The following is a 19,454-nucleotide window of genomic DNA, read 5'->3' as shown; positions in this document are numbered from 1 at the left end:
TCCATGAATTAACTTTGAGGAAAAAGGAGATACAATAAAATAATTCAGCATAACCTTAGCAGAAATAGACATCTATGGCTCCTCTCTGATATCTTTGACCTTCACTAACCTCATTCATTTTTCCCCATCATTAAAATGGGCAAAGGATTGAGAATAAAGTGTCACCCAACATTGTAAACTTATATAAGGAAAGACCATACTCCAGCTCGGGAAATCCTTGTGGCACTCTGCATCTTTGTGATCACTGTGTATTTCTTATATCAGCAAATGTGATTAATCATGCATAATGAAGTTCTCCTTGTCTTGAAATATTGTTTTTAAATGGTGTTCAAAGGAAATGATTGTGCTACTTTTCTTGATACATGGACCATCATGCACCCTTGCAGTGGCAGCGGTGTGAAATAGATTGTGCCAAAGGTTTATCTTAGAATCAAAAATATGAAATGATGGCACCCTAGAAACAATAGGAATACAGCAAACTGTAAAATCAATTTCAATTCTCTTTAAAATACATTATAATTTTCCATTGCACTAAAACCTTTTTGAAAACCTATACAATTTATTCACTCCTGAAATTTCATCTTTCTCAAAATAGCATAAATACATCAACAATAAATTCACAAAGAACAGATCAGTTGTTTTGAGGTCGAAGGGATGTCTGAAGTGAATGCAATCGAGTTCAATTAATCCCTTTAGCCAGACAGATGCATTCAGTGGGTGAGTTTTTTACTGCCTCCAAGGAGTGAGGATCTTCCAGAGAGCTTCCCTCAGTTTGGGATTTCCCAGAATCAAGACGATGGGTTGTGCAGTTAAAGAAGTGGCAAAAATAACAAAGCAGATAGAAAGCGTTAAGACGTTTTTTGTACACAGTTTGAGAATCTGTACAATTAAAAATGAAACGTTGGTCAAAAGGAGGAACCCCATCATTGTGGCTGTCCTGTAATGAGACTGCAACTGGGGCTGGCTAAAGCCTGATGCATTATTTTTCATCCTCTGGGTGTGTCTGCAGAGGGAAGTGAGGATCAGTGTCATGGAAGCAATGTCAAGGACAAGAGGTAAGCAGACACCAAGAGGAGCACCTACATAAACGTAGGAAGATGACACATTCAGGGCATTATTGTTGATAGTCACCTTAGATGTTAGATTAGCTGTTGAGTTCTCTAGGGATTCTACATATGATGAGATACCGAAGGCGATGGACACCATGACAGACCCCAGGAGCATCCAGGGCACCATCTTCGAGATCCTCATCTTCAGCCTGATGAAGAGGTGGTGGTTGAAGTCCACAATCTTCACACAGTAGAAGATGCAGAGGCAGGCGGTGAACCAGAAAGTAGTGCTGCTAGAGATTGTTCCAAATACAAGCAGGACTCGAAGATCGACATAGATACGAATACCTTTCATTAGATTATAAACAATAAAATTACTCTGATATAATATGGATCCAATTCCGAGAGACACTAAGATGAGATCGGAGGTATTCAACCTTCTTCCTTGAGCCCAGGCCAGGAGATAGAAAACCACAATGAATGTATTGGCGAGAATTCCAATTAATACCAATGCAATGTTCACAAATTCTGTCATAAATGAATCCTCCATTTTCTGTCCTTTTGTTGTCCGTTCGCTGATGGAATTCACAAACAGCAATACAGGTCGCACCTGAGACTTCTCTAGGTTTATTGCGCAGGGATCTTTTAAAAAAGGGACCTGAACCGACAGGTGCACCTGGTTCAAATTACCACTCATGTCTTTCTTGTCATAAGCATGCATTCAGCTTTGCATTGATGCAAATCTGACAGAGGTTTCCATCCTCATTCATAAACAATGTTTAAGATCAGAGAAGCTATTTGACTTCCTCCACGAGTTTAAATCTACAATTTGAAGCTGAATGTTAGATTTGCTTTCTCTGTGACCAAAAACAAATTGAATATAGTTGTTTTAAAACAGAAGTAATCGCCACATTTATTCTATCATTCTCCTTTAAATGGGTATCTGACGAAAGTGCATTTAGTGATTCACTCTAATATTTATACATTGTTAATGATTTTAAATTATTTTAAGTCTAATGTAGCCACCCATTTTAGTGAAGCAAACCATAACGTGGCCCAACTGAAGTACATGGTCTTAGAGACTGTTCCTAGAATTGAAGGAAGAGACAACAACAAGTTTCTCCTACAGAGAGAAACCACCTGGATCTACGGACTTCAAGCACAGAAACCGTGGGGTCTTAATGACCGAACTGAATTCAGCTGCTACTTATGTTGCCCTTGTGGCACTGTATTGATGCTATACACTTTGCTTTTGCTGATTGTACCTGAATGCATGTTAAATGTTGCTCTATTCTATCCTTTTTTTTACACCTTCTCAGTAATTAACTTTCATTTGCCCCCGCTCCAACACGGCCGCGCCATTTCACCTTCTCCCCTTTTAGTCCTTTGTTTATTTCACCCACTTTCCCTTTGAATCCCTGAACTCCGCGCTTGCTACGCGTAGTTCCAGACTGCTGAACCCGCTAACCACACGCGAAGCGCTGACACCCGCCACAGTAAGTCGCTTTCCGGTTTCACCGGAATTTCATTCCCGTTCTCCACACTCCGCATGGAGTTAATGCGATCCCTGTTACCCTTTCATTTCAGCCCACATTTCCAAAGTGAAATCCATCACGTAAGCCTCGTGTTCCGAGGAATCGTTTGTTACCTTTGTCACCTTTGTTACTTTTCCTCTCTGCTACTTTTCCTCTCAGCTTTTGTTATCCCACACGGGTCAGCCTCTCTTTTGTAGCACTAACCTTTATTTTTTCATCCCACCCGTTTTTTGGTTTCACCCGTTTACTATTCTCCTCACCTCCCATCTCTACCCATTTCTATTACCGTACACACATTTTGGAATTTTCACGCTTTCTCATTAAGAGATCTAAGTGGGCAGCATGCGGTTGTACTACCCATTCACTTATGTTTTTTTACTTATGCAAGGTACTCCACCTTATTGATTTGGGTTATTTCATATCTTCTGTTGCAGTACTCCTTGATAAAGGACTTGGTTAGTCCGAAATGCATCGGAGCCAACCTAACGTTGAATGAATCGATTATTTGATGATCATGTTTGAAATGAAAAAGGAAACCTATGAAATGAAAAACTTTCAATAAACTTCAAAACTTCATCATTGGAACTTCTTATTGAAACTCTATTGGAATCTATTGTGTCACCCACACATAGAACCAGAATAAGTGTGCCCATCACAGGGATGCGCCTACACTTCAGTAGCCGCACTCACATCTCTTACTAATTTGGTGAATTCATTTATTTGAACTGTTTATTCATCTTATCTTTAAATGGTTAAATATGTTTTCCCACTGGTGTGAGTACAGGTACACATCTTGTTGAACCTTAATATTTGATAGATTTAAAACATTTTATTTTAAATTGTCTTTATTGTTGAAACACGAGGGCACATCAATCATACAGTTACATCATGACCAGTGCTTTAAGTGGGATGAAAAAACTAGGGGGCTCTCAAAGGGGTGTGACCAAAGTAATTATGGGCGTGGCTTAACATCACCGGCTAAAAATCTGTGCTTAGCAGAGTGTGCCGCCTGACTTGTATTTTGCTATTTATGTCATTGCATCCAGATATATTATACAGGTAACATCATACCTACAGCATGTTAGGACTCTTGGCTTTGTCAATGGTTGTTTGTTGCTTAAGATAAATAAGCAGCAAGTATGGCTTGTATAGAATATTTTAAAGCGCTTACACTTAAAGACCTGGTGACACCACGACAATGTTGCTGCTCCTGAATTTCTAAAAGAGAAGGGAAATCTAGAGAGAAAATGTCTCTAAAGGATTTCACTTGCCCTGCAATGCGGACCTGGCATGAAGTAATACCATAACTTCTTCACTAGTGAGAAGTGAGCATTGCGAGCAGACGCATATCGATGTGCCTGCTGTCACTGCAGTCCGGAAAAAAATGGACCACCTTTGACAGGCAACAAAACAGAGCCCGATAGAGACCCGTTTCGAGGCCTCCTTTAAAAAACTGCCAGTGCTCAGACCCAGGCAACTTAGAGAGGCGAGGGTGAGGGCGAGCAAGAAGATCTGACACTGGAGGGGCCTCTGCTCGGAATGCTGTAGCGCCTCCGTTGGCAGCCGGTGCCCGAGGACCTTGGTTGAATACACCGCTTCTCCCAGCCTCCCCTTGTCTGCAGTTCACTTCTAACAGAAGTCTTCTTCAGCCTCTCGCACAGTCCGGTGCTGTGCGGATGGAGGGACTCACCGAGGGGTTCTGCTTTCAATTGTTCCATTGGTGGGACATGAGCCGTATCCACCTGCTTTGGGTCGCAACATATTTGGGCGACAGGTAAATCAGCTGCCCGGTCTGTTTGCTTATGCTAAACACATTGTGAAGATCGATGGAAAGGCGGGACTCTTCAGTGGTTTGCTCCCCAGGCTGTGTGCGGGAACGATTGGAACAGTAGTGCATAGCAAAGTGTTGCAGCTCCAGGAGTCTGAGCCTTGTGAGGATACATTGAATGGGCATAAAGAAGCTGCCTCATCATTGGATCAAGTTGTCAAAGAGGATTTCCTGTTAGATTACTGTTGCCCTTTGTCCTGATGAGGCCTGAAATTGTTTGACAGGCTGAAACGCGTCGACAGTTACCATTGATTTCGACACCTTCTTTTTGATTTGGAAATCATGTGGATATAATCTCTAGGAGCATTATTTTGATTTCAAGCCACAAAGACATTGTTGTTCGCTTTTTTATGCTCCTTGCCCTCTGGGTGTTCGAAGAAGGAAATAAGGCCAGGAAAAGACATTGCCAGATTTTCCTTGAATATAAACTATTGGGCTTCTCATACATCTTGTGGATTAAGGATTTACAGCGATAAGATATTTGAATCTTTGGATTCTGAACAGGATATATTGCTTTTGAATTTTGAAAAATAGTTTCACACAAGATTAAATATTGTGTGAATTGTATGTATGATGTAAACATATAAAAAGGATTTCTAAAAGAAAATTTTGAATCACTTTTGTTTGCAGGTGTCCTTTTTAGTTTTAGTTGTTTTGTAATGGCTAGTAGATGAACGTCCAATTAGATGAGATATTGAGTATATCATGTACTATATGATGAAGACAGATAATTAGTAGTGTTTGTCTTGACAAATAACCATTTTTAAGACAATACCGTTGGCATCACCTCTTTCTTAAATTGCTATATTCACCCAGATGCCACATGGTTTACCGGGTACCCCCTGTTGTTAATAATAAGATAAATAAGCAGCAAGTATGGCTTGTATAGAATATTTTAAAGCGCTTCCAATTAAAGACCTGGTGACACCACGACAATGTTGCTGCTCCTGAATTTCTAAAAGAGAAGGGAAATCCAGAGAGAAAATGTCTCTAAAGGATTTCACTTGCCCTACAATGCGGACCTGGCATGAAGTAATACCATAACTTCTTCACTAGTGAGAAGTGAGCATTGCGAGCAGACGCATATCGATGTGCCTGCAGTCACTGCAGTCCGGCAAAAAAATGGACCACCTTTGACAGGCAACAAAACAGAGCCCGATAGAGACCCGTTTCGAGGACTCCTTTAAAAAACTGCCGGTGCTCAGACCCGGTGAGACCTGGCCCACTTAAAGCCCTGATCAAGAACCCTTGTAGGTATTCACAAATCCCTCAAAGAAGGAGAGCATAGTACATCAAGAACATCAATGAGCAATGACACTATTTTCATTTTACAAAAACGGGTGACCCACAGCCATGCATTAAGCCTGTCTCAGACGGCGTCACCTGGCAGCCATCTCATACCATGATAACAACTGTGGATCAGTCAACCTAGTGGGCATTGTATCCACCAGGAGGTGAACCCATTTTCCTTGTGCGTAGCCTATCATGTAGCAACGTGGCCACGCATCTAACTCCACAATGAGGTACAATGTCCTCTTTCACTTCCCCTTCCGCCGCCCGTGCTCCTTGCCCTCAAGGTATGTTTGATACAAGCCCCAGTGGTTTTTAGGGTGACTCTGAGGAGGGAGTAGCTGACTGTATACGTCTGACTGAGTGTTGCAGTAGACCATGTCTGTATGCCATTCAACCAGGGTGGGAACTGGGCCCCTTGCCCAGCGCATCGCCTTCCCGTAATAGCCTAATAGGGTAAACAACCTTTACAACCCAGTCAAAACACCGCAGTGCCATCACAACGCAGATTTTAAAACGCAAGTCGTTACCACGACTTGCACTGGAGGGCGTTCTGGACTAAGGAATAGTAGATTTACTATTCCAACACCTTCCCTACTGTACGTAGCCTGGAGTTGGAATAGTAAATTATACTATTCCTAAGTCCAGCACCCTACAGCGCAAGTCTAAATTCCAATTCTAAATCGACGTCTGCTGCATCACTCATACGATGTGAGGGATGATGCATAGATTCAGATAGGACACATGCCTGTCTCTTGGCCAGAATGCTCTGAGAAGAAACATCTGATTGGAGCAGTTAATCCTTAGTAGCAAATTTAAAGATTTTCCAAAACTAAGTCAGGCTTTGATTTTAACACTATGAACTATTCGCAGTTCAAACAGCTCTTACAGTGCCTGAAGAGGATACTTGGCCCATCCCAGATAGACCCACCAACTTCTCCCATCCTGCAATTCCTCCCTTCCTGGGGCCACTTTAAATGGGCTGTGGCTGCTTTGCAGGGTGCAATAATCACTGAATTATCACTGAAACAACTTGAGTTAGCCTTAAAATGTCACTGGCAGAGGGTTCTGGGATCGGAATTGACTTCTGAAGATTGGGCAACATTCCTGACTGAGTATGACCATTATTGAAGCAAAACTAAAGTTTCTGTATTTATAATGTTGGACATGTTTGATACTGGACATGTGGTTTGGTTTCACCTTTGCACTGTGTTATGTTAGCATGAGCGTGTTAGAAGTTTAAACGCCATTTTCCTTTTCTGCAGCCTCTGCACACCACACATTTTGTTATTAAAGCTTTTTGCCTAGTTGGATATTTTGCTTCACAAGAGAGTAACATGTTTGCTTATAATATCAGCCTTGCTTGGTAAGCTATGTCTGTACAGTGAGTGCCAAGGCCTTCAAGGTTATTTCAACACAGCGCTTGTTGTTTGTATTGATCAGCGCACTGAGTAGACATAATATATATGCCGCTGTGGCCAACTTTGGGTTTAGGCGCGATTAATAATGCACTACACAGAGCATGAGTCACACACTTGATGAATATCCGCATGCAGAGAGTTGGTGCAGGAGATGATGTGATCCATTTCTGCTGAATCCAAAGGTATGGGCCCACCGTTCTAAAACCCAAAGAGACCTTCTGTAGATATAATATAATATACTAGCTAGGGAGGGTAAACTGAGGTTCTATTTAGACCTGTTCCCTTTAGCATTTTACATGCTTTCACCCTTTGTATTTTATGGAATAGTAACCATGCTGATAATCTTGTTCCTTATAATATGTTTGCTTGTATTAGCTAAGATACTGCGCTTGAGAACACTGCATTAGAAATAAACATTTCAAACTTACACGTGTCCTTATTTACTCCTCGTTCTGGATTGATATGATAGTATAACGAAAGAGTGTTCATGTGTTCCACGTTACCTGAGGTGTTCTTAGTCCATGTTCTGCATTGTCTAAATCATTGGGGGTCGGTAAGAACCAATGAGACACTGATTGCTAGTCTGGTAGGGGATTTTGGATACTAAGGTGAGTTTTGGCAAACCCTAATTCACCGCAGTTCTAAGTCTCTATGCACAGTTCTGTGTGAGAGCAGGATCCCTGCGACATGGCGCCCAACCGTTGGTGGTCTTATTATGTGACACATAAGTAGTACTTATATCGGTCCTTAACACCCTTCACTATTGTTTCCGGAAAACAGTGGTGTTGGACAAACCTACCTATAACTACATAGGTCTTTTCAAGCTTGATTCTTTCAAAATGGTTTCCTTGAATTACTACCCAGTTGTGCTACGTACTTTTAAATGTACCTTTTTCTTTCTGTGTCACTATGGCCGCGGTGGACATTCCGCAACATAGTCGCATTGCGGTGCACAATCACTTGCAGAGTTATAATGTCACCATGGATAGCATGGCTGTGATCATGGTGGTGAGCGCGGAAGTGGCTTACCCATACAAATGTTTTTTATTCGTGGGTGACCTTCCCGGCTGTGAACGCAAATACCAATGTGTTTGACATATACACTCCCACTGCCGTGCCTCTGGAATATGTTCCCTATAGGACACAGGAGGTTCTGATTAACGCTTGGCAGCACCAAATTTGGTTTAATGGAATTTGGTTTAATGGCGTCCTATCCCACACTTTGACAACTCAGAGGTTAGGTCCTTTGTCCATTCCAGGTGCGACTTGGCCTGTTTTGGCTGGATTTACACCTCATCCTCAGCACGGGGCATGTACCGTTGCTGAATTAAGACGACTACATGTAGTTGCAATTAGCGTAATTAGGTCGTTAGTGCAATACATTGCCCGCAATCTCCCAGGCGGGGACCCAGGTGGTGCGGCGCTTCCTGCCGGACAGGGCAGAATGAAACTTAGTCCTGTAATGGTCAACGCTGTGATAGGCAAGCACCCCCAGAATAAGGTGATTTTCCTTTCTGGCTTGCCGAGAATTTTGACCAGCTGGAAGCGGTATTCCCTAACACGACTCCTGGTGAAAAACACAGTATTCTGACAACTAGCATTCCTAAAGACTTCATCCCTGAAGCAAGTGACTGTGAGTCATGGGGAAGATCTTTGCGGCAGTGTATATGAGGTGCTTCGGCACACCGTCAATGACTGTCCTTCTGAATGTCGTTAAGCGTGTCCAAGATGACCACGGACCTGAAGCAACGGTTGAATTGGGTATGCGCCTATGCAGCACTTTTGACGTAGTTTCCGATCTCGTTCTTGCGAATGTCAAGGGAGATGCTGTGAGCTTTCAGGTGTCTAATGCTTTGCAGGCTGTACCCGATGCCGACAAACCCCGTCAGTTACCGAGAATTTTTGTGGCGGCCTATAAGAGCGTGGGCCGCAATAGTTTGGAGGTCAAGCCATTTTCCTTTAAGGAGAAAAAACAACCCCAAGGGCCAAAGTAGAGACTGACGAACAGCTCAAGGCCAAAAAGAAAAATTGGCCAAAAAACAGAAACAGGGTAAACAAAAAAAGCAGAAACAGGAGTCTTGTCCTGCATCTCCAGTGCCTGCGCCCACAGAATGTATGTATGACCTGCGCGATCGCGCGACGATAAAATCACCTGATCATTTTCAGGTTTCTGAACAATGCTCTCCTCATTCTTTTCAGAACTCATCGGCCTCATCGACCGGTGGTGGAGGAGGCAGCAGAGGTCGGGGTGGCCAGCAGGGACGGGACCAGCCCCGCCCGAAAGGCAAGAAGGGCTGGTCAACGATTCAACACCGAAGAGACCCCAGTTTCAGAAAAAGAAAGTTGCTGCTTCAACAGCGAGATATGCCACGGATAGTGAGTACGCAGCTTCGGAATCAGACATGGGCTCTGACCTTGCTGGACAGCACAGCATAAATTACCATAGTGTGAGAGGCCCTGCATCCGCTACTGAAGGTGACAGCGACTGACCGATATGTTGTTGTGGAGACAGCTGATACTAGAGTAGCTCCCCCTGATAGACTTTATAACATTGTCCTTTTAATTGAAGGTGACATACAGCGTACCATCAAAGTGGTATTTTGGGAAAATCTTACGACTACCTATAACATTTTGTTAGCGGAGTCTGACTGGCCCCCACCTTTTGTGCTCGCAGCTCCGAGAGGGGAGGAGGTAATCCTCCCTAGTTTCGCGCACACAGTCTCGAAAGAGCATGCGCTGAATTTTGCAGAAGAGTGGGGGATAAGGCTCTTGCGCCGGCTCTGTACCGTACACAGTGTGGTTGGGATAAATGTTCCCCACACCACGAAATTCCTTTACGGTCTATGCCACAGCCTCAACCGCAATATCCCATCCGACGTGAAGCTAAGGCTTCCGTCGCGGAAATCCTTGAACAATTGGAATATCAGGGTGTGATTGAAATTTGTTAGTCACCGATGAATAACCCTCTTTTTACTGTGACCAAGCCTGACGTCTCGTACCGTTTGGTTTGGGTTACCGGCATTTGAACTCGCATTGCCGGACCTGTGCAGTACAGGATACTCACGGCTCTGCTCTTGAGGATGGTCTTTTGCGTAAACGGTTTAAAACCACGCTTGACATTTCCAACGTTTTTTTTGCCCACAATTTGGCCGGACTGGGTTCCCAGTGGACCAGTTTTACCTGTGGCGGTAAACAACGCCAGTATAAAAGATTACCGATGGGCTTTAAGAATAGTCCGGGAGTGTTTGCTGCCCGTATAGTCTCTCTCTTAGAGAGAATAGACACTGATGAGTGTTCGTATGTGGATGATATTTATCTCACAGACGACGAGCTTTGGGCGCATCGCGGATATCCCCGCGAAATCGCAAAAAAATCAGCGAATTCGCGAATTTTCCTGCGAAATCGCGGATTTTTTTGCGATTTGCCCTGGAGTACTTTCTACTGGTTAATCCAGTAAGTGCTCCTTCATTGGGTAAATGTATAGTGCTTTTACTACACTGCAGCTGCGTAAAAGGCCAGAAGATGTGTCTCCAGTGACCATGTGTGCACACATGGTCACTGGAGACACATCTTCTGGCCCTTTACGGAGCTACAGTGTAGTAAAAGCACTATGGGGCAGATTTACAAGCCGCTTGTGCCTCTTTTGCGCCGCAGTTGCGTCACTTTTGTGATGCAGCGGCAGCACAAATGATGCGCCATGGTGCTGGGTATTAACAACTTGACGCATCTGAGAGATGCGTCACGTTGTAAAGCCCGGCACGATCAGGAGGCGTTCCGGCGCAGGGGAGGGCGTTCATGCACAGGAACGCCTCCTAAAAGTGGTTGAGTGAAATCTACAAGATTTCACTCAGTCACTTTTAGGGCAATGCTGTGTCACAACCCTGCGCCTACTTGAAGCAGGCACAAGGCTTGACGCAGCCGCAAGGCTTGACGCAGCATTGGGGAGATAGGCCCCCCCAGAGCATTGCTGGAGCTGCGTTGCGCTTATGACGCAGCTCCAGCAATGCGCTGCTTTCATGGCACAGATGCGTGACACATCTGTGCCATTTTTGCCACATGGTGCGCCGCATTGTAAATGCGGCGCACCATGGGTGGCGGAGCTGCGGCGCACAATAACTGGCGCATCCCTGGGAATGCGCCAGGTATTGTAAATCTGCCCCTATACATTTAGCCAACGAGGGAGCACTTACTGATTAGACAGTAGAACGTACTCCACTGGAGTAGAGGTATTGCACAAAAAGGTGGCATCTTCATGGACAAACACGCAGGGCGGGATTCATTCTGCCCCCTGTTAGACTCGTTTTTTGTGCCCTTCTGCCCTCTGTTAGACTCGTTTTTCTCTTGTTTTTCTGCCCTTCTGCCCTCTGTTAGACTCGTTTTTCCCTTGTTTTTCTACCCTTCTGCCCCCTGTTAGACTCGTTTTTTGTGCCCTTCTGTCCTCTGTTAGACTCATTTTTCCTTATTTTTCTGCCTTTCTGCCCTTTGTTAGACTCGTTTTTCCCTTGTTTTTCTGCCCTTCTGCCCCCTGTTAGACTCGTTTTTGTGCCCTTCTGCCCTCTGTTAGACTCGTTTTTCCTTGTTTTTCTGCCTTTCTGCCCTTTGTTAGACTCGTTTTTCCCTTGTTTTTCTGCCCTTCTGCCCCCTGTTAGACTCGTTTTTTGTGCCCTTCTGCCCTCTGTTAGACTCATTTTTCCCTTGTTTTTCTGCCCTTTTGCCCTTTGTTAGACTGCTTTTTCTGCCTTTCTGCCCTCCGCATCACCACATCATCACTCAGCGCTGCCCTGGCATCACTCAGCACCACCACATTATCACTCAGCACCACCACATTATCACACAGCACCACTCAGCACCATCACAGCATCACTCAGCACCACCACAGCATCACTCAGCACCACCACAGCACCAGTCAGCATCACCACAGCACCACTCAGTGCCACCACAGCATCACTCAGCACCACCACAGCACCACTCAGCACCACCAAAGCACCACTCAGCACCACCACAGCATCACTCAGCACCACCACAGCACCACTCAGCACCACCACAGCATCACTCAGCACCACTACAGCACCATTCAGCACCACCACAGCACCATTCAGCACCACCACAGCATCACTCAACGCCACCACAGCATCACTCAGCGCCACCACAGCATCACTCAGCGCCACCACATTATCACTCAGTACCACCACAGCATCACTCATCACCACCACAGCATCACACAGCACCACTACAGCACCAATCAGCACTACCACAGCACCACTCAGCGCCACCACAGCATCACTCAACACCACCACAGCATCACTCAGCACCACCACATTATCTCTCAGCACCACAACAGCACCACTCAGCACCACCACAGCATCCCTCAGCACCACCACAGCATCACTCAGCACCACCACAGCACCACTCAGCACCACCCCAGCATCACTCAGCACCATCCCAGTATCACTCAGCACCACCACAGCACCACTCAGCATCACCACAGCACCACTCAGCACCATCACAGCACCACTCAGCGCCACTCCAGCATCAATCTGCACAACCATTCAACAACAACTGGTTCAAATATGTTCGCTCAATGTTTCAAGTTTTATTACAAATGTCACAAAAAGATGTTAATATTACACTTCTGTTCTTGGATTTTTGTCACAATAAAATACACTGAACATAATCTTCACAAAAGTTATTTACAAAAGTTTAAGCTATTGCCATTATAAATTAAAATCACTTTTATTTATGAATGAATGAATGAACCGGTTCTTATATGTGCACGGACTTAGCCCAATGGGCGTCAAGGCGCCTAATTCAAATGCGGAAGACAGAGTAACTACCAAGTCCTATTTGCTCATGGGTAGGCCCTCTTGAAAAAGTAGGTTTTGAGGGCCTTTTTAAAAGACTCGATGGTCGGGAGAGTTTTTATTTCTGTGCGGATGGAATTCCACAGCTGCGGAGCAACCACAGAGAAGGCTCTGGCGCCCCATCTGGCAAGTTTGAAACGAGGAACAACCAGTTGACATAGTCCCGCAGATCGGAGGTTTCTTGTAGGAACATAGCGCGTAAGAAGAGATCCGATAGCAGTGGAAGGACCATCCTTCAGTGCTCTGTGGGTCAGACAGAGAATTTTAAAGGCAATTCTATGCTGCACCGGAAGCCAGTGGAGCTCCTTCCTGGCTGAGGTGGCTGAAGATTCTTTCGGAAGCTCCAGAACAAAGCGAGCTGCAGCGTTCTGGAGAATCTGCAGACGATGTATCAGTCCTTTATTGGCTTCCATGTACAGGGAGTTACAGTAGTCCAGCCTTGAACCAACCAGGGCGACTGCAACCTGTTACGCACCTGGGGGGAAAGGTAACCACGGATTTTATTGAGCGTACTGATCACGCCGCAGCAGGTGGCCACGGTCCTATTGACTTGCAGGGACATAGAGAGCACGGTGTCAAATAATACTCCAAGATTTCTGGTGGAAGGGGAGGGAGTGGGGCAGTTGCCAAGAGAAGAAGGCCACCACTCGCTCGACCACAGATTTTGATTCTTCCCAAACACCAACACCTCAGTTTTTTCGCCATTTAGTTTGAGGGAGTTTATAGTCATCCAGTCTGCCACAGACTGCATGCAAACCCTGAAACTAGCGGCTGCTGTAGTGACAAAGGTGTGGGTTAGAGATACCATAATCTGGGTATCGTCTGCGTAGGATACCACCTCCATCCCCTGAGATTTAACCAGTCTTGCAAGGGGGGCCACATAGATGTTAAACAGGGTCGGACTCAAGGCCGACCCTTGTGGCACCCCACACTGCAATGACTTGGCAGGGGAGAGGTGGTTCCCAAGCATAACTCTCTGTTCCCTTTCGGTCAGGAAGGAATTTAAGAGGCTCAGGGCCGGTCCTGAAACACCAGCTTCCCTCAGCCGAGATGTAAGAATGGCGGGGGATAGGGTGTCGAACGCAGCCGTGAGATCTAAAAGGACCAGAACAGTAGTTTGGCCAGAGTCTACCTTGCGTCGGATGTTATTGACAACACAGGTAAGGGCGGACTCTGTGCTGTGATGTTTTCTAAAACCGTGTTGAGTGTTATCCAGGTATTCCGAGGAATCAAGGAAGGAGGACAGGTGGAAATTCAGATGAGCCTCAAGCATCTTCGCAGGTGCTGGAAGGAGGGAGATAGGCCTGAAATTTTTCAGCAGGGTCGGATCCAAGGATGGTTTCTTGAGAAGAGGTTTAACAATTGCTTTCTTCCATATAGGGGGGAAAGATCCTTGAGAAATGGCCTGGTTAAGGACGTGAAGCAAGGGAGGAAGGAGGGAATTTCTGCATTCTTTTAATTTTTTAAGCGGTATCGGATCAAGGGGGGAAGCTGATTTGGTCCTGTCCAGTAGTAGGTTCAGTGATTCAAGGGATAATGATGGGAATGTTGTGAATAGATACGACGGATCTTTACCAAGTGAATCAAGACTAGAAATGTCAATTGCAGGAGTCGAGATCAAAGGGGCAAGGGCCTCATCAGAGATATTTAAGTATTAATTATTTAAAAAAAATAAAAGCCATTGTAATTTGTAATAACAATACATCTAAGTCACGTAAATACAAAACATGTTGCATTACAAATGCTATAGGTGTCACATTTGCGAAAGTTATAACTATTGGCATTGTAAATGACAAAGCTATTAATTTAGCTATTTTCAAAACCAACACATAAATAAAAAAAACCAAGACCAATAGCTCAAACTTTCCTAATGCGAGACCTTTTGCATTGCAAATGCTTGTTTTTATATCTGTCAGTGCTTCCTGTTGAGGTTTAATTTTCGTGACAGGCGCCTCATTGCCTACTTGTAACTATTCTCTGACCCTGCTTCAAGGGTCAGAGATGGGTCAGAGAATAGTTGCAAGTAGGCAACGAGGCGCCAGGAAGCACTTACAGGCTTTCAGCAGCAGGTGCCCAAGTTGAAGTTAATTTCTTTGTAACCCTTTTGTAAAAGGTTACAAAAATTAGCTTCAACTTTTGCACCTGCTGCTGTAACCCTATAAGTGCTTGGCTGAAAATTCGCCCCCGCTGATTTGCGGATTTTACAGCGATTTCGCGAGATTCGCGGATTGCGAAATCGCGGAAAATCCGCAAATTCCGCGAGCGGAACGAATTTTCAGCCCATGCTTACTAGTGATAAATATGGTTAGAAGTATATGAGGTAAGTGCATAGGTGTCAAGTTTTCGGATTGCTATGTGTAACATTTTCATAATTTCTGTGTAATTATGAGTGACATTTCAATAATAATGAGTGACACTTTACCTCAAGCTAAGTCAAGCATTGAAGATGAGGGAAACTCGTAAATATCAGAAATTACACCCATTTGAGCAGCAAAAACGTACCAACAGGATGTGAGGGTCCAACACCGATCTCTCCTCTGTCAGGTGACACAGGGATTCTGCCCTCCTCAGACAGCCCGACATTGGGCAAGCATCAGGATAGTGAGGCTGAGGTGCACGCACACAGCAAGCGTAGCTGAATTATTTCAAAATGACTAAAGTTCCCCCAAAAATCTGCGCGTTGTCAGACACTTTTGTCCGAATTCTGGGACTTGGTGCCGGCAACCAGCCGTCCGATTGACATTTGGGGTCCCCTGGTTTCTTACCTCCAGCAAAAGAGCGCCCTGCCCTGTGCAGCCTCTCACGCACCCTCCGCTGGCACTCCGCTGGCGGCGCCGCCAGTGATGGCTCGTGATATATAGCGCCTCCTTTCACACCCCCTAACGATTCCTCGCTATCATTTCCATTAGCACCTGGCCTCTCCCAGGCGGTCCCCTGTCCTTCCTGTTTCACTCCACGTAGCTTTTCTCCACATAATGTACCAGGCTAATTATGCATGATTGGCCTAACAGTGTATGTAACATATGTGGTTTTCTTCACTTATTGCGCACCTTCCACCAGAATATAATGTAACATGTTGTGCAATTTTCTCACTAAAGGTTTTTAGAAAATCCCCCACCGCACAAAAAAAGCTTCCCAAAAAGTCATTAGCTTAGCTAAGCTGAGCAGCCGACCTACTGGGCCCGGGGGACCGGCGCGCCGCCCGCTATGTGTGATTTTAGTTGCACCACAGAGGCTCTATGTCTTGTGAGTCGTCACCCCGACCCAAAACACGTTAGACATCAGTTCAGAAGATGATGATCTGATCAAGACCCTGAGTTAAAAAGCTAATTTTATTAGCATAGCAATTCAGAGATTATATCCTCTGTCAACTACTGGCGGACTCCTACGGCATCACCATGCAACATGATTCTCAAGAGACACAGGATTGGGGACAGTGCTCTGGGCTTCATCTGAGGATCCACTCCTCCAGCTGTTCCGGTCCGGCATAGTTCACACTACTGGCCCACTAGCAGCATGCAATTTACAGGCCCTGGGTACAATTAGTATCAGTCTACTTGGGACGTATGAATAAATTAAGTGTGCCAACTGGCTGCAAGCCAATTTTTTCCAGGTTTAGGCCGGGGTCAGAGCACACGCAATTTAGCACCGGTTAGCAGTGGTAAAGTGTACATCTGTATTTGATATTCAGAGTAAAGGTGATTCATTTTACAGTGCAGGAGGCACTCTACAGTATTTTGGTGAACATAAAGAACAAGAACCATGAATGAATTCCTTTGTCTTAAACAAATTCATACACTTTTAGAATTCAAGAATACAAAGATGAAATTTCCTAATTAAACTCTTACAAGGCAGTTTGCCATGAAAGACAAAAACATTAAAGTGTTTTTCATTTCGAGCTACTGGGAGGAGGTGTGTACTGCTCTCTGAGATCCTCAATATTAGGATTCAGGTAGGCCTTTCCCTTGTGAATTTTGGGACCTGGATCGGAGAGCAAAACTACTTTTGTACATGATTCACTTGGCCCGGAGGGAGATCTGTAGGAGGTGGCTCAGCGACTTCCCACCCGTGTATATTGAATGGTTGGGGTCAGTCAAATACAACCTGAAAATGGATACAATTGATCTGGAGAGAGAAGATGTAAGCTTTGGCTACCTATTAAGTGGTTAGAAAGAAAGGGTCATTGAAAGGATAAGGGGGCATATTATCAAGCTGGACGCAAAAAATTATCACTGTTTTAGTGGTAGAAAACTGCCGCTTAAGCAGCGATAATGAACTTGATAGTATGGCCTTGTGAATTCCAATAGAAACCCATGTTCTGGTGTGAACCTGGGCTTCTATGGGAATTCTCCAGGGCATATTATCAAGCCCATTATCGCCGCTTTAGCAGCAGTTTTCTGACACTAAAACAGCGATAATTTGAACGCCCTGCTTGATAATATGCCCCAGGATTCCGATGAGCACTGGGAGTTGAGCTCTCTGTCCTATGATTATACCCTATTGTTGTTTTTAATGCTTCGATATGGTGCTGAAAAACCATGGAGTACCAAAGAGTCCAGGATGATATTTCCCTGATGGAGAGTCTGCACCCACTATCACTCAGGAAAGAGATATCAAATAGGGCAACCTAAGGGGAATGAGGAAACTTAAAAAATAAAGAGTTTTTAACAGGCTACAAACGAATTAAACCCATATATTAACATATATTTTGCCAAAAGTGTTTAAAACGCAATGCTAAAGTAATGACCTTCGGAAAGGTGGATAGAAAAAAACACGCCTTGTTTAAATGATTTTTTTTAAAAATAGTTTTATTTTCCCTTTTGTAAAAAAACACATATTAAAGTAAACAGTGATACTGTCTCTACTGGAAACTTGATGGCATGTAACTTGCAGTTAAGTCAGAGAGCCAGGCTTACAGTTCATGTTATCACTGCTTCCACACATGAGTGCGCCATCCTCCCCAATGGTAATTAGCTATTCCTCCCTGTAGAAATCGGCGTACCCCAAGCCCCTTCGCATCAGTTGCTACACACATAGCCTGTGAGAAGGCCTCCCCACTGAGTTCTAATTAGGGCCTTACTAGCCTCATAGGCCAAGTCCACCACCACTCAGCAGATGCAGGGATCTGTCAATCTTTCACTGTCTCATTACAGCAGGTGCAACACCCTCCCCAGGAAGGGACAGTCCACTCTGGCGATTTTCTCTGCTGCAGGCTCATCTTCCAATGCCTCTGTCATTCCCTGTAGCATGTTCTCCTATTCTCTGCAATCCTCCTACAGGCGCTCATCAGTGCAAACCTCTTTCATGCGCCTCAACTCGGATGTATGTCGTTACAGTGCATGCTTTTTCCACGCATGCCTTTACAACGCAGGTTTCACAACGCAAGTCGTTACAACGACTTGCGTTGGGGGGCGCTAGATAGTGAATAGTTTAATTTATTATTCCAACTCCAGTCCCCGTGGATAGTAGGGAAGGTTTTGGATAGTAAATTAAACTATTCCCTATCCTAGAGTGCCCTCCAGCGCAAGTCGTTGTAACCACTTGCGTTGTAAATCCTGCATTGTGAAGATACTGCGTGGAAAAAGTTTTGTTGTAAAGGATGCTTCCCCGCAACTCCGTCCATGCCCATTCCACCAGGTCCCTGGACCATGTCTGTATCTTGGGCCCAAGGTTGGACATTCAGCTGATAGTCACTCATCACTTGGCCAGTAGGAGCCCCAGATGTGAATTCTGATATTGCACCTTACCCTCATTGAGGCGCGGAATAACGCTCAGGAGGCAGTGTTCAGCCTCAAGGTGAATGGCGGTGGCCTGCCGCAAGCATCCATCTGCCTCTTGCCAAGGCAGTGGAACAATAGAGTGTTTCTTAGTGCTGGCATTACACCACTATCCTTCAGCAGCAGAACAATGAAAATGGCATGGCAGAGTCTGACTTTAAAGCCCATGAATGAACTTTGAGGAAAAAGGAGATAGAATAAAATAATTCAGCATAACCTTAGCAGAAATAGACATCTATGGCTCCTCTCTGACATCTTTGACCTTCACTAGCCTCATTCATTTGTGGCACTCCTCATCTTTGTGATCACTGTGTATTTCTTATATCAGCAAATGTGATTAATCATGCATAATTAAGTTCTCCTTGTCTTGAAATATTGTTTTTAAAATGATTGTGCTAATTTATTTGATACATGGACCATCCTTCACCATTGTGTTGGCCACAGTGTGAAATACATTGTGACAAAGGTTTATCTTAGAATTAAAAATATGAAATTATGGCACCATAGAACCAATAGGATTACAGCAAACTGTAAAATTAGTTTCAATTTTCTTTAAAATTCATTATAATTTTCCATTGCACTAAAAGCTTTTTGAAAACCTACACAATCTATTCACTCCTGAAATTTCATCTTTCTTAAAATAGCATAAAAACTTCAAAAATAAAATCACAAAGAACAGATCAGTTGGTTTGA

At 44.5% G+C, this 19,454-nt stretch overlaps 1 protein-coding gene across 1 annotated transcript; it reads right to left on the bottom strand.

The window, feature by feature from the left end:
- Nucleotides 1–726: 726 nt before the first annotated feature.
- LOC147684068 (taste receptor type 2 member 4-like) lies at nucleotides 727–1,770 on the bottom strand. The gene has a single exon (XM_086942596.1). It carries the CDS (start codon nucleotides 1,768–1,770, stop codon nucleotides 727–729), a length of 1,044 nt encoding a protein of 347 aa, XP_086798722.1.
- Between the last annotated feature and the right edge of the window lie 17,684 nt (nucleotides 1,771–19,454).

Source organism: Lissotriton vulgaris, chromosome 11 (genome assembly GCF_964263255.1).
Source record: "Lissotriton vulgaris chromosome 11, aLisVul1.2, whole genome shotgun sequence".
In the NCBI taxonomy this organism is placed as follows: domain Eukaryota; kingdom Metazoa; phylum Chordata; class Amphibia; order Caudata; family Salamandridae; genus Lissotriton; species Lissotriton vulgaris.
The sequence above is the reverse complement of the archived record's forward strand: the minus strand, read 5'-3'. Positions and strand labels throughout refer to the sequence as shown.

Excerpts from the sequence above, each read along its gene's own strand:
- LOC147684068 (XM_086942596.1), bottom strand. The coding sequence starts at position 1,770 with ATGCATGCTTATGACAAGAAAGACATGAGTGGTAATTTGAACCAGGTG.